The sequence below is a fragment of the Tachysurus fulvidraco genome, chromosome 17 (assembly GCF_022655615.1).
Source record: "Tachysurus fulvidraco isolate hzauxx_2018 chromosome 17, HZAU_PFXX_2.0, whole genome shotgun sequence".
NCBI classification, from domain to species: domain Eukaryota; kingdom Metazoa; phylum Chordata; class Actinopteri; order Siluriformes; family Bagridae; genus Tachysurus; species Tachysurus fulvidraco.
Genome location: NC_062534.1, coordinates 23,733,404 through 23,748,403, shown reverse-complemented (window position 1 = coordinate 23,748,403; position 15,000 = coordinate 23,733,404). Strand labels below are relative to the sequence as shown.

General features: G+C 42.4%; 1 protein-coding gene across 1 annotated transcript in view; it reads left to right on the top strand.

Annotated features, from left to right (window-relative positions):
- Window positions 1-15,000, top strand: part of si:dkey-106n21.1 (solute carrier family 23 member 2) — a 59,396-nt gene that overhangs the window by 30,531 nt on the left and 13,865 nt on the right. Inside the window, exons 3-8 of the mRNA XM_047802234.1 lie at window positions 874-1,031; window positions 1,132-1,303; window positions 3,543-3,724; window positions 6,093-6,210; window positions 7,220-7,376; window positions 14,470-14,723. Coding sequence (XP_047658190.1) covers window positions 874-1,031; window positions 1,132-1,303; window positions 3,543-3,724; window positions 6,093-6,210; window positions 7,220-7,376; window positions 14,470-14,723 — 1,041 coding nt within the window. The remainder of the gene's footprint in view (window positions 1-873; window positions 1,032-1,131; window positions 1,304-3,542; window positions 3,725-6,092; window positions 6,211-7,219; window positions 7,377-14,469; window positions 14,724-15,000) is intronic.

Below are 15,000 nucleotides of genomic sequence, written 5' to 3'. Positions count from 1 at the left end.
ACTCCATCCATGGTATATCCTGCCTTGAGGCACAGGCTCCCCGTGACCCGAGAAGTTCGGATAAGCGGTAGAAAATGAATGAATGAATGAATGAATTATTATTCCTCTACCTCCTCGCCTTCATCGTTATCCTCTCACTTTTTAATACTCCTCGTGTAGGGATTTCGGACCAAATTTTGGTCAGCATGATGTCCAGATGTCAGCTAAATGTTAACACAGTACCTTTAACACACCAGTGACTCTGCCACAAACAGGAAGTGTGGCATAATTCCCCAGGATGTCAGGTATAAAAGAAATCTATCCTGGACATCATTTATGAGTCTCAACAACAAGACGTATTTCAGTTAAAAAAAAAGTCTTTTTTAAAAGTTCCCCAGTCTGTTCTAACGGAGCAGAATCCACCACGTGCACTGTGGACCGTGTTGTTCTCTCTCTCTCGCTCTTTTTTTTTTTTCCTTACTCAGAGAACAGATCATGAGCCAGAACTTCACGAAGCTTCACCCGCCCCCAAAAGCCGATCGGATCAAAGTGCTGGGAGAGGAATACACGAGAGATCTGCTTCCACATGTGAGCCGAGGAGGTGCTGTGAGGAAGGAGGAGACGGGGTCATGCTCCTACTCCTCTGAAGCCTTCACTAAACTCACAAGTGTACAGGGGGGTTAGGACTGAAAGGGTGTGGGCTATTTTATGTCAGTGAGAAATTCCAGAGAGCCTCATATTTAGCCACCTCGCTTTGTTTTTTTATGTCTGTCCCGTTGCGGTTGTAAAACAGAGCGAAAGTAAATCGGCATTGAAAAACTCTTCCGCAGGCTGTTTTTTATTGAACAAATGTCTGCCTGAGCTGATTAGTGTCTCCCATGTCTCCTATTTAAGCATTACATACTGGCTTTTAGTGGGATCCTGGCCATCCCTTTAATCCTCGCTGAGCCGTTGTGCATTAAGGACGACAATGCAGCCAAGAGCCAGCTCGTCTCCACCATCTTCTTCGTGTCAGGGATTTGCACCATGCTTCAGACCACCATTGGGACCAGGTTGCCTAAACCTCACATTTACTCCTATTCCCTAAGTAATATGCACTCATTCACAATCAAACAAATGTTGACGAAGCCTCCACATTTTGTTCACCTTCAGGTTGCCGATCCTGCAGGGAGGAACGTTTACTTTCGTCACGCCGACGCTGGCGATCCTGGCATTGCCCAAGTGGCAGTGTCCGAATGGGAGCGCGACCCCTGACCTCAATGCCACGGTAGCATCTGTCTCCCGACTAGACCATGAAGAAGTGTGGAAAATGCGCATACGTGAGGTACAAGTGAGGTATCACTGTTTTAGCCTAGGAGCAGAGAAATAAATAAGATTAAATCAACCTTCAACTTCATGACAAGTCGATGAGTTATGATAAAGAAATGTTTTTGGTTTGTTGTTGTTGTTGTTGCTTATTAAATGTGTAATAAGTTAAAAAAAAATAAAAGTAAATAACGGAAGTAAACGAGCAAGAACAAAGTTATATGTACAAAAATGTATGGAAGCGAATAGATAAAAGTATGTAAATAAGTAATGAAGAAAAAAATTAAGTTATTAAATAGATAGATAGATAGATAGATAGATAGATAGATAGATAGATAGATAGATAGATAGATAGATAGATAGATAGTGAACAAATAAATATATGAATATGAAATTAATTTAAATAAATGGTATTTATATTAATTTCATATTCATATATTTATTGTTCACTGTTTATTTATTTATTTATTAAATAAATAAATAAACAGTGAACAAATACATATATGAATATGAAATTTATATAAATACCATTTATATAAATAAATAAATAAATAAATAAATAAATGTTCAGTAAGTGAACAAATAAATATGTTAATTAGTAAATAACACATTCATAAATGAATTTAATAGATCACTGAGATAAACTTAATGCATGGTATTTCTTACAAATTACACTTACGTTTCCCTCCAGAAATTGAGTCTTTTAAAAATATATTTTTTTTAAAAATCGTTATCCGATGACTAAAGTATTAATATGATACAGAGAAACATTGCTCTTCAGTGGATCCAGTCATTTTTGACTTACGTAGACACACACGGATTTATTCGTTATGTCGATACTAAAGGTATATATTTTTAAAAAAATCTATAACTCTAATATGTAAACTACATTCACAGAACTAAGACTTTGTTCCACTAGGGGGCAGAGTAGCCTCCTCAGCTCCCACCCACCACCTTCCCCCCTCCCAGGCCCCCACTCCGTTAGCCGATTCTCTCTATTGAAATGACTTACAGGTGGAGCACTGAAGTGCTAAAAGTGACAGTAAGTTTCCAAAAATGAGCAGGAGACAAGTGTAAGCTGTTTGTAGGAAACCCGGGTGGAGCAACAAATAACACAAGGTTCAAAAGTGTAGAATTCTTCACCGTGGCGTGACACTGCAGAGGTTGTGAAGATGGAATAACCCCATAGTTACAACCACAGGTTTACCCCCAAAGGCAATCCCATGGCAAGAGATGACACACCCAATGAGACCTGCACACACGTGTGTTCAGAGCGGGAGAGCTGAGGAATTCTCTGTGGGATCAGAGGAGTGGAAGATCTGTACACGTTCAATGTAATATACTAATATATAGAGACATGAATTCTCATAAAGGTTCCTCGAGGTCATTTCACGCAAGCTTCGGTGAAGTTCACTAGCAAGATATGTTAAGGACTTCCTCTTCTGTCAAAACCTGGAAGGAAGTCCAACAAGTGCGATCAGATCTATCAGTTCTGGACTGTAATGCCTCTTTTACCACCGAGGCAGTTCGAGTGCAGGTTCGGAGCCTAATTTAGAACCAGTTCTTTCTGTTTCGACCGCCAAAGCACCGGCTCCGAACCAAGAAAAGTGGTTCTTAAGTAGCACCAAAACGTCGCTGGTCTAGACTTAAGAACCGCTTGCGTCAGGAGCTGGGGGCGGGGCTACTTTTAGCGCATTTGATAATGTACCTTAAGTATAATAATGTTTAATACACTTTTACTTTACCGCGATATGATACATTATCAGCACACATGATAGTAGGTAGCTACATGCTAATGCTATTTTTTTTCTGTGTTAATGATAAAATAACGTTATGTACTTTATCGATCACAACCTCCGTTTATACAGATTACACGGAGCCGCACGTACACGTTTTATTCGCCGCGTTTGGATGCTAATGTGGGTTCACAAAGCCATGAGCATTAACAGTAAAGCGACATCCGCCATTGTTGTTGTGTTTGTGTTTGCCGCTGCTGCGCTAACGTCGCTGGTACACGTGACACGTATACGGTGACGTCACACTCGGTGCTGTGATGCTCTCTAGCCGGTGGAAAGGCAAACCGGTTCTTAGAAGGTTCTCCAGTGGAACCGACTTTGAACCAGCACTAGCGCTAGCTCTGAACCAGCACCTGGTTCTTTTTGGTGGAAAAGAGGCATAATACTGTAAGAACTGGGTTTGAGGACCTTCAATGGCTTGCTTTTAGTTGCCTGTGTTTAATGTTTGTTCCTCCCTTTCAGATCCAGGGAGCGATCCTTGTTGCGTCGTCGCTTCAGGTCGTGCTCGGACTTACAGGGCTGGTGGGATTTGTGCTGAAGTTCATCGGACCCCTGGCTATCGCTCCGACCATCAATCTGATCGGTCTGTCGCTCTTCATACAAGCTGGGAAGAAGTCAGGAGCACACTGGGGCATTTCAGCTCTGTGAGTCTGTGAACTTGTAGCACGTTGCCGAGAAACTAGGGAGAAGGTCGAGGTGGCGGGTAAAGCAAGCCGAGGCAGAACCCCGAGGAGCCATTAGTTTAACCTGAAGTAGAAGTTAAGCAGGACGTGCAAATGTTAAAGCAGAATCTTTAAGACTTAAGGAATTATTTCAATATTAGGCAAAAATCTGAGGCAGCAACTAACTCTTCCAGGAAAACTTCACTCAAATTTGATTCAGAAGTTGAAGACAAAATTCATTAAAGTGAAGGCACAGGTTGAGGCAGCAGTGAAGTCAAGCTGAGGCAGAAATTTGAAACAGGAACAAACTTAATTTGAAGTGGGAACTGGACCCAGTAAATCAAATAAGGTGAAGGACAGCAGTGGTCTCAAACTGAGGCAGGAGTTTAGGACAGCAGTGAACTCAAACTGAGGCAGGAGTTTAGGACAGTAGTGAAGTCAAACTGAGGCAGGGGTTTAGGACAGTAGTGAACTCAAACTGAGGCAGGAGTTTAGGACAGCAGTGAACTCAAACTGAGGCAGGAGTTTAGTATAGTAGTGAAATCAAACTGAGGCAGGAGTTTAGGACAGCAGTGAAGTCAAACTGAGGCAGAAGTTCAGTACAGTAGTGAAGTCAAACTGAGGCAGGAGTTTAGGACAGTAGTGAACTCAAACTGAGGCAGGAGTTTAGGACAGCAGTGAACTCAAACTGAGGCAGGAGTTTAGTATAGTAGTGAAATCAAACTGAGGCAGGAGTTTAGGACAGCAGTGAAGTCAAACTGAGGCAGAAGTTCAGTACAGTAGTGAAGTCAAACTGAGGCAGGAGTTTAGGACAGTAGTGAACTCAAACTGAGGCAGGAGTTTAGGACAGCAGTGAACTCAGGCTGAGGCAGGAGTTTAGGACAGTAGTGAAATCAAACTGAGGCAGGAGTTTAGGACAGCAGTGAACCCAAACTGAGGCAGGAGTTTAGTATAGTAGTGAACTCAAACTGAGGCAGGAGTTTAGTATAGTAGTGAACTCAAATTGAGGCAGAAGTTTAAGACAGCAGTGAACTCAAACTGAGGCAGGAGTTTAGTATAGTAGTGAAATCAAACTGAGGCAGGAGTTTAGGACAGCAGTGAACTCAAACTGAGGCAGGGGTTTAAGCCATTGACTTACAATGAGGCAGGTATTAAGTCCTGCATATGTTTGCACCAGTTAACTCTAAATATTCTCTTTTTTCTCTTATTCTGTGGGAGACATATTTTGAGTCTTTGGTACTTAAAGATTGTAATCTGAGTGTTTGAGCAGCAACAACGAGTCTAAATGACAGAGTAGCAGCTCCAGTCACATCGCTGGTAACAACCCCACATAAGTGCCGTCATAAATCTGTCAAACCTCCTTGTTTTAATCACTTCACAACATAAAGTTGACCCCTGCTTTGTCTGTAATTTGTACGTAAAGCGACAGGAGACCAATAAATCCATCAGCCGAAGGTTGCGTTACAGCGACAGAGATCTCGAGCAGTTTATTCAGCGCGACGTTCCTCAGTACAGATCAGGAACGGATCGGCTGCGGAGAGAAAGGACCGCTTTCAGTGCGTCATTCCGGTCCGTCCTGTTTCGTTAATGACCTATTAAAGAACATTTAAATGTCTGCCAGGTGGATCACAGTGTGCCGCATTCATCCAACGGCAGTCTACACATCTCCGTTTACCAGGTGCCTCTGTGTGTGAATGTGTAGCGCAGCGTACACCATTGTGTGCAGGCCTTTGTCTGAATGGATGTGCATGCGAGTTTGTTTGTCCCTGTTGTAGACTTGTAGCCTGAGGACAATCACCGAGGTCCATTCGATAGCCTCGACGCTCACATCCGTATCACGGTTTGCCGCTTGACCGACTGCAGTTAGCATACGGAGGGGAAAGAAAAATACATTCCCTCTCTGTGGACTTTGTACTGTACTTAAGCAGCGGTGTTAAGTCATCAAACCGCATTCCTAGCGAAATCTAACTTCTCCGAGCCAACGGACACGAACGGCTTGCTTTTAGCACATGCCCTGGAGAAAAGTTCAACGTTAATAAGATTAATAATACCTAATTATCCAATCATATCGATAGATTCATTTAAAGACGAGTCACACTGGATGCGAAGAAATGCCGACGATGGATTAATGGCATGTGTTGACACAACATTTGATATCGCGTAGCAACATGTGCTATCTAATTGATGTATTCATCGTCGTTGCCTGCTTAATCATGACGGCGTCTGAGGCAGCGAGAATTAGAGATCGTCAAGCTGACATTTAATTTAGAAGTTGTTAAGATGACAAAAGTTTGAGGCAGCGGTTAAATCGAGTTGAAACTTTTTTCTTTCTTTCTTTCTTTCTTTGCAGGACGGTGTTTCTTTTCCTCCTCTTCTCCCAGTATCTCAGCGAGGTTAGGGTCCCGCTCGTTGCTTACAAGGACAAGAAGTGGAAAGTTTTTCATTACCCTCTCTTTAGTCTGTTCTCGGTGAGTTTTATTCTGTCCATGACACAGAGCAGTCTCTTACACTCATATTCAAAGCCAGTAAATAGCGTGAAGGGTTGTAGTGATGGGGGGGGTAGTACGGTGGCTTAGTGGTTTGTACGTTCGCCTCACACCTCCGGGGTTGGGGGTTCGATTCCCACTTCCGCCTTGTGTGTGTGGAGTTTGCATGTTCTCCCCGTGCCTCGGGGGTTTCCTCCGGGTACTCCGGTTTCCTCACCCGGTCCAAAGACATGCATGGTAGGTTGATTGGCATCTCTGGGAAATTGTCCGTAGTGTGTTAGTCTGTGAGAGTGTGTGTGTGCCCTGCGATGGGTCGGCACTCCGTCCAGGGTGTATCCTGCCTCGAAGCCCGATGACGCCTGAGATAGGCACAGGCTCCCCGTGACCCGAGAAGTTCGGATAAGCGGTAGGAAATGAGTGAGTGAATGAGTTTGTAGTGACCCATGTGCATCCCTTAAGGACGTTTTTTGGCTTTCGGGCTTTCCAAAAGATGCTAATGTTTATGGCGTGTATAGCGTGGTGTTAGTTCAAGCCGATTTCTCTCAACAGATAGAAGGACGCATTTGGGCCGGAGTTAAACGTCAGCTTAGTGTCATTTGTAATCTCCTTATTTTCAGCTCGGTGCACAAAAGGAATTAAGAGCGTATTAAATATCTTTTGTCAGAAAAAAAGGTAAAACATCTCACCATTTAGAAACTCACTGATTTCTGACAACACTCAAAGAAAGATGTTAAAAAGAGAACCGATCTAATTCATACCTAGTGTCGTGGTCCCATGAGGACCAAGTAAAATAAAATGGTAAAATTTTTACAGAGGAAATACACACACCGGTTTAGCATCCAGATTTAAACACCAAACGCAATTGGTTTGTAATCAACAAGCTCAGTTTCCATGACCAAAGGCAGGCTGATGATCTAATCCTTCCAAGTTCCTCTTAGATTCCTCAGGGTCTGAGGAAATGCCAAGGAATGTGCTTTTGCCTCTCTGACAGGCTTTGTTTGGGATGTCTGGAGCTTGGCTGGTCTGCTTTATACTGACATACTTCAATGTCCTGCCCACTTCACCACACGAGTATGGCTACCAGGCCCGGACAGACATCAACCTGGATGCGGTGAGCAATGCTGAATGGTTCTTCATGCCTTATCCAGGTGAGTGCATTAGTGAAACTCTTTAGAGTTCATTCATTCATTCATTCATCTTCTACCGCTTATCCGAACTTCTCGGGTCATGGGCGTCGAGGCAGGATACACCCTGGACGGAGTGCCAACGCACCACAGGGCACACACACACTCTCATTCACTCACACACACTACGGACAATTTTCCAGAGATGCCAATCAACCTACCATGCATGTCTTTGGACCGGGGGAGGAAACCGGAGTACCCGGAGGAAACCCCCGAGGCACGGGGAGAACATGCAAACTCCACAAACACAAAGCGGAGGCGGAAATCGAACCCCCAACCCTGGAGGTGTGAGGCAAACATGCTACCTCGTGCCTCTGGGGTTTCCTCCTGGTACTCCGGTTTCCTCCCCCGGTCCAAAGACATGCATGGTAGGTTGATTGGCATCTCTGGGAAATTGTCCGTAGTGTGTGTGGGTGTGTGAGTGAATGAGAGTGTGTGTGTGCCCTGTGATGGGTTGGCACTTCATCCAGGGTGTATCCTGCCTCGATGCCCGATGACGCCTGAGATAGGCACAGGGTCCCCGTGACCCGAGAAGTTCGGATAAGCCATAGAGAATGAATGAATGAATGAATGAATGAATGAATGAATGAATGAATGAATGAATGAATGAATCGCCCAGATAAGAATCGGTTTCCTTTATGAGTCTGGTTCCTTTCTTCCTGTTATCATCTCAGGTAGATTTTTCTCACCACCATCGCCTCTGGCTTTCTCATTAAAGGTCATTTTGTTGCTGTTAAAATTCATACTCTGTATTGACCTATCGCTGTCATGTCAGTGATATTCTTAACGGTGCTATAGAAATAAAATTGAATTAAACTCAGATATTGTGCTTGTGTATGCATGTGCATAGATAAGAGTAACATAGGTCCCAGGATGGAACCCGGTGGAACCTGTTGAGGTGACGATGGTGGTGAAGAACAGTGAGTTGTGCATGATGCACAGTGTTGAACACAGCACTGAGACGCGGTAAAACCAGAACAGAAACAATTGTGAGTCAATTCACTGTTTTTAATGAACCCAATCGCCAATGCTGCTCAGTGTGATCGGGTCATGGCGACAACTGAGGTAAACAGATCTAGATAAACTGATGCCCCAGACTGACGTAGATATATAATAGTACGCTACATATTTAAGTACTCGTATCAGGTACCAACAAATGTGCCCGTACTCTGTGTGAGAAAAAAGAATGCGGAAAATTTTATATAAAACAAAATGATTCAAATTATTCAATTGACTCATTCGTTGATTCATTCATTTTCTACCACTTATCCGAACTTCTCGGGTCACGGGGAGCCTGTGGCTATCTCAGGCGTCATCGGGCATCGAGGCAGGATACACTCTGGACGGAGTGCCGACCCATCACAGGGCACACACACTCTCATTCACTCACACACACACTCACACACTATGGACAATTTTCCAGAGATGCCAATCAACCTACCATGCATGTCTTTGGACCGGGGGAGGAAACCGGAGTACCCGGAGGAAACCCCGAGGCACGGGGAGATCATGCAAACTCCACACACACAAGGCGGAGGAGGGAATCGAACCCCCTGCAAGTGATTCAAATGATTCAAGTGATTTAAATCATTGAAACGATTCACTGACACATAGATTATGATTTAAATCTCAACTTGAATTAGAATGTCCGTTCATAAATATCCGTATTCTCTCTAAAAATCATAAGTCCCAAAATTATTAGCGCCCCCTAAGGATCGTTAAAAGAAGCACAAACCAAAAATTTGCTGTTGGATGAAACTGGAATGCCAAAAGGCTTGCACAATTCAGCTGTAAAGCTCTGAACAAAAGAACCCACAAAAAATGCTTGGCCTGAGCTCATAAGATAGAAAATGCCTCAGAAACCACTGTAAAATCCGGTACGATGTGCTGGTGAATTATTGATGCTTTGGGGCTGTTTGTGCGAGTGCTGATGTTCCAGGAGCTGGTGTTAAAGTTCATGGACCATAAATTCTGTAATACTGGAGCATTTTAATTAACCTCTGAAACATGATCTTATAATGTGGGGATTAAAAACATGTGTGAACTCATCTCATTTATTAATAAGGTTTCTGTGCCCATCAAGTCATTAAACGAGTTGGACTCAGATAGGAACAAATAACTACATTCTTTTTAACTACATTCTAATTATTTACACCTCACGGTTTTTATTGCAGTCTGTAATTTCAGTGCAACAGTTGACCTTCTCAGTCAATGTCACAGTTGAAACATTGAAAATTAAATAAAAAATAGACACGAGAAAACTCGTATTTCTTCAGATAACGAGCTTTCGAAAATTCACGCCAAACAGCTGTAAATATTTAGCTCCCCCTCGCTGACTAATGGACTCGTAAGACATTTACAATCCGTATAAAAACACTAATGATGTGTCTGTGAGTCTGATCTAAGACTCTGTCGTTCTCTCGCCGTGTTTTGGACGTGCGTTTTTCCCTCCGTTGACGATCTCACGCTGAATTTTAGTGTCGAAGAGAAATCTGAGCTTCTTTCTAGACGAACAGACACGTTCGATATCGACGTTTCCTCTGAAGATACAAACATTTGTGTAGAAGTAACTTTATTTTTATTTATATATAAATACCGCCTCTAGTATTGTAGAGCAAAACAGCAATCCTGATGAAAGTCTACAAATTCCTGGGTGTCTACTTTCATATGAGCTTCAAATTAACACACTGTGAAGTGAGACATGAGGAAAACGTTCACTCGACAACATTGACACAGTAAAACAGAAGGAAACTCAGGTTTTTTTTTGGCCTCGGGGGAAAAGAGTTGTAGTGGTGCTGGGACGGATCCCTGAGTTTTATGTAATAAAAATGTAATCTGGAGCAGTGGTAGCTCAAGTGGTTAAGGCTTTGGGCTGAGGATCAGAGGATCAAGGTTCAAGCCCCAGCACTGCCAAGCTGTCACTGTTGGGCCATTGAGCAAAGCCCTTAACCCTCTCTATTCCAGTGGTGCTGTATCGCATCGTACCCTGAGCTCTACAAACCTCCAAATTTGGGAGATGTGAAGAAAGAAACCTAGAGAGGAACCAGACTCAAAAGGGAACCTCATCTTCTTCTGGGTGACACAAGAGAGTGTGATTATAAATTATTCTAAATACTGAGAGTGGGATTAAAAAAATTATTATAAACACTGAGAGTGGGATTATAAATCATTATAAACACCGAGAGTGGGATTATCCAGTATTATAAACACTGAGAGTGGGATTATAAATCATTATAAACACAGAGAGAGGGATTATCCATTATTATAAACACTGAGAGTGGGATTATAAATCATTATAAACACCGAGAGAGGGATTATCCATTATTATAAACACTGAGAGTGGGATTATAAATCATTATAAACACAGAGAGAGGGATTATCCATTATTATAAACACTGAGAGTGGGATTATAAATCATTATAAACACTGAGAGAGGGATTATACATTATTATAAACACTGAGAGTGGGATTATAAATCATTATAAACACTGAGAGTGGGATTATAAATCATTATAAACACTGAGAGAGGGATTATACATTTTTATAAACACTGAGAGTGGGATTATAAATCATTATAAACACTGAGAGTGGGATTTTAAATTATTATAAACACTTAGAGTGGGGTTATAAATTAATATACTGTAAACACTGAGAGTGGGATTATACATTGTTATAAACACTGATAGTGGGATTATAAATCATTATAAACACTGAGAGTGGGATTATAAATCATTATAAACACCGAGAGAGGGATTATCCATTATTATAAACACTGAGAGAGGGATTATACATTATTATAAACACCAAGAGTAAGATTATAAATCATTATAAACACTGAGAGTGGGATTATACATTATTATAAACACTGAGAGAGGGATTATAAATCATTATAAACACTGAGAGTGGGATTATAAATCATTATAAACACTGAGAGTGGGATTACACATTATTATAAACACTGAGAGAGGGATTATAAATCATTATAAACACTGAGAGTAGGATTATAAATCATTATAAACACTGATAGTGGGATATAAATGATGTCCTTTCTAAGTCATAAACATTCCGTTGGAGTTGTGACATTAGATTGAAAGTTTAAGGAAAGTTCCACAGGACGTCTGGTGGATGAGGAACTGTCGAGTGGTTTCTGGTGGTGGGGTAAATAGGCAGATATGGAATGCTACCCAGATAAAGCCCGTGGCATTGTGTTACACCCGTGTTACTTGTGTTTTGTATTCCTGCTACTTGTTCATGCATGCAGCGCTTTGTATTTTCCATAGCTTTTCCCCTTAAACTGTTTTTTAAGATGACACCATGAATGACTAGAATGCTTTCATTTCTACTTGTTAAGGATTTCTTTAAAGCTTTATCTATCTTAGACGATCTGGCACGAAGCCTAAGAGTTCTCGTTTCAGATTTCTTTAAAACATCAGAAATTCAAGCCGACATCTGAGACCGTTAATGTCCGACATCTTCGGACGTCTCTACTGTATTTGTGTTCGGTGTTCACATGTTACATAATCATTCATAGCTAATACGTGACCATATTTTAAAATTAATAGTGCTTTAAAATTGACTAGGACCCCTGGGTCCTAGCGAACCCCAACTAAAAGAATCCTGGGATGTGTAGTTAGAGGTTTCACACTGCTCCTACTTTCCCGGGTTAACACTAAATCCTGATGTTTCACACTGTATTGCACTAAACCCTGCTGCAACCTTCTTCTGATTTGCATATTTGTGTATCAACACCTACGATTGGATAAATCCAGCGTGTGGCGCTTTAAATAACGGCTCGTCTCACGCTTTCACTTTCTACGGTTCTGTTATCTTCCACAGCTATATCATCTTTGCTCTTTTAATGTTTGTCGTGTAGTCGACCAGCCGTTGGTCCGTTATATCTATATACGACTTCCGCCGATGATTCAGTGCGACGTAATTTCCCCTTCGTTCCACCGCTCACTTTAGAGATGTACACTGTTTTACCCCCGGGCTCTATCTGTTGCTAAGCGACAAGCCGTAAAAAGAGCTTCTGAATTGCAAGTGTGAACTGTTCCTCTATTTAGGGTAAAATGTTGGGTTAAGTTCGAGGAGTGGGCGTGGCTTTTCTCTCCAGTGTCAATCACAACAACACTAGTTAACAGTCAGCATTTTTTGAGCTCATGTGTGTAGAAGAGTGCAGATTGTTTTCTTTGTTCATGTTACTCCTCCCTGTGATGCAGCAGGAGCAGCAGTTTTGAAAAGATGCGGTTCACAAACGTTAGTCTACGATTGGTGACTGACGGAGGAGAGCTGGTGGAGTGAATTAGCTGAGAGCAAATGATGAACGTTCCACCGACAGAAACCTAGTAGTTCCAACATCACATTATGCTTTAGCTCCCTGATAGTAAACTAAAGAACCACAGGAGGCGTTCAGAGGAAGGAGTCGAGCGAAAATGCAAAAAAAAACAAAAAACGCTTTGACTAAATTACAAATGACACGATGACAGACTTCACAGAATATCCCACCTCCTCCACCCCAGCTTCGCTTCACACACCGCCTAGGATCCCCGGATCTTCTTGTTCATGCAGAACATCAGCAACAAAATTCAGTGGAATAAATTGTATTCCTTTTTCTCGGCTGGAACTGCCGTATAAATCATATCTATAACGAGAGCCTAGAGCTTCACTTCTCAAAATGGTGTCCAGGGAGACCAGAGGATCTGTCAAGCATAGCCAGGGGGTCCGGGGTTTGTTTTTGTACAGTTAACACTGCTGAAAATCACAAATCATGTTTATTCCACTATAAATAACTTCTCATGCCGGTGCACCAGACTGTTGTATATCCCAGGATGTATTCCTGCTTCACAGCCAGAGAGCTCCAGGGCAAAACCCTGACTAGGAACGAGCACTGACGCCAGATTCCCACACATGCTGCTATCAATTAACGTTTAGATGTGAATGAAGTATTACTCTGTATTAATCTGTTCTTGGCAGTGTGCTGAGGTAAACGCGCATAATGACACTATACTCTAATGTATATCTTGGCACAACAGTCGGTTTAACCAGTCAGTCGATAAACTTTCTTTATTAATGCCGGCGGGGGAAAAAATGGTGCAATTGAGGAGGTTGAAAAACGATGAGATCTTACAGAAGACACATTTTCATACAATGAAATTCGAATCGTTTAGAAATATCGGATGAACTTAAACCGTCTAGAGATCCACATCAACAGCACATCAGGAAGTCATGAGAATCATGGTCATCTGGACGCAGGGAGAGACGTAACAGACCGGGAGGAAATCTTCGTCTTTCCGCCGTCTTCTGCGTACATAACCCTGCGTACTGCTGACTGCATAACGTTCTGTGTTCACGTGTCTGCCCCGCCCTCGTCTCGTCCTGCACGCCTCTGCACGCCTGTTCCTCACGTGTTAATTGTTGTTAGCATTCAGTCGAGCCATGTTGCCTTGAGCAGCGTGGAATCCTCTGCTGTTTGTTGTTGTTTGTCGTTGTCATCTGTTGTCTTATCTCTAGTCTGTGTCCCTGTTTGGTGTTTTTTAATTTAATAAACCTGTTTCATTTTATGTTATCCTGCATTTGGGTCTGTTTTACCCCCCGCGTCACTGACACAGCAGTTGGCTACCATCACAGTGATTGACAGCTGAGAGCAGATGTTTGCCCCTTCCATCCTGAGAGCACAGCTCCCCAGGCCATTTCTAGCCGTGGCATTAGACCCAATTTCAGCGCAGAGTCCGTTTGTGTCTGATGTGTTCGATTCAATCCGATTTAATTTTCGTAGTGTGCTTAACGATGGACGCTTTCAGAAATTAGCATTACAGAAATATAGACTTGGGTTTTGTTCCATACAAGTTCCTTAGTAATTTAACCCAGTAATCACTGATGCACATTTGAAATAACGGAGAAAAAAAGATTTTTGGAATATTTGATGTAATAAAGCTAGATGACTTGTTCATGTTTATCTATTTTTCTATTCATTCCTCGGTCCATTTTCTGTATATATATATATATTCTGTTTAGGTTATTTCCTGTTCCTTTTATCCGTCCCTTGAAATAATCTCAGGTCAGTGGGGTCTCCCGAGCGTTAGCATCTCCTCCGTCCTGGGCATGATGGCAGGGGTACTGGCTTCTACAATGGAGTCCATCGGGGATTACTTCGCATGTGCACGTCTCTCCGGTGCTCCGACTCCGCCCACTAATGCTATTAACCGTGGTATCGCAGTCGAGGGTCTGGGCTGCATCCTGGCGGGGCTGTGGGGCAGTGGCAATGGGACGACGTCCTACAGTCAGAACATCGCAGCTTTGGGGATCACCAGGGTAAGTGTTGAGAGGTTAATAATAATAATAATAATAATAATAATAATAATAACAGAAATGCCAGAGTCATTTTCAATCACTTAGTGACGTTGTGAAACATTTTATGTCTCTATAACTTTTTGGCCAAGATAAGCATTGTGTGTTGCTAAGCAACGAGCTAGAACGTTCTAACCCCGCAGCATTGTTTCACACTGAACACGTTTATCACGGCCGACGCCGTAGAAGCCGCCGGTCCGCTGCAGTTTCATAACCCAGGGGATAATGCGGTGCTTCATTA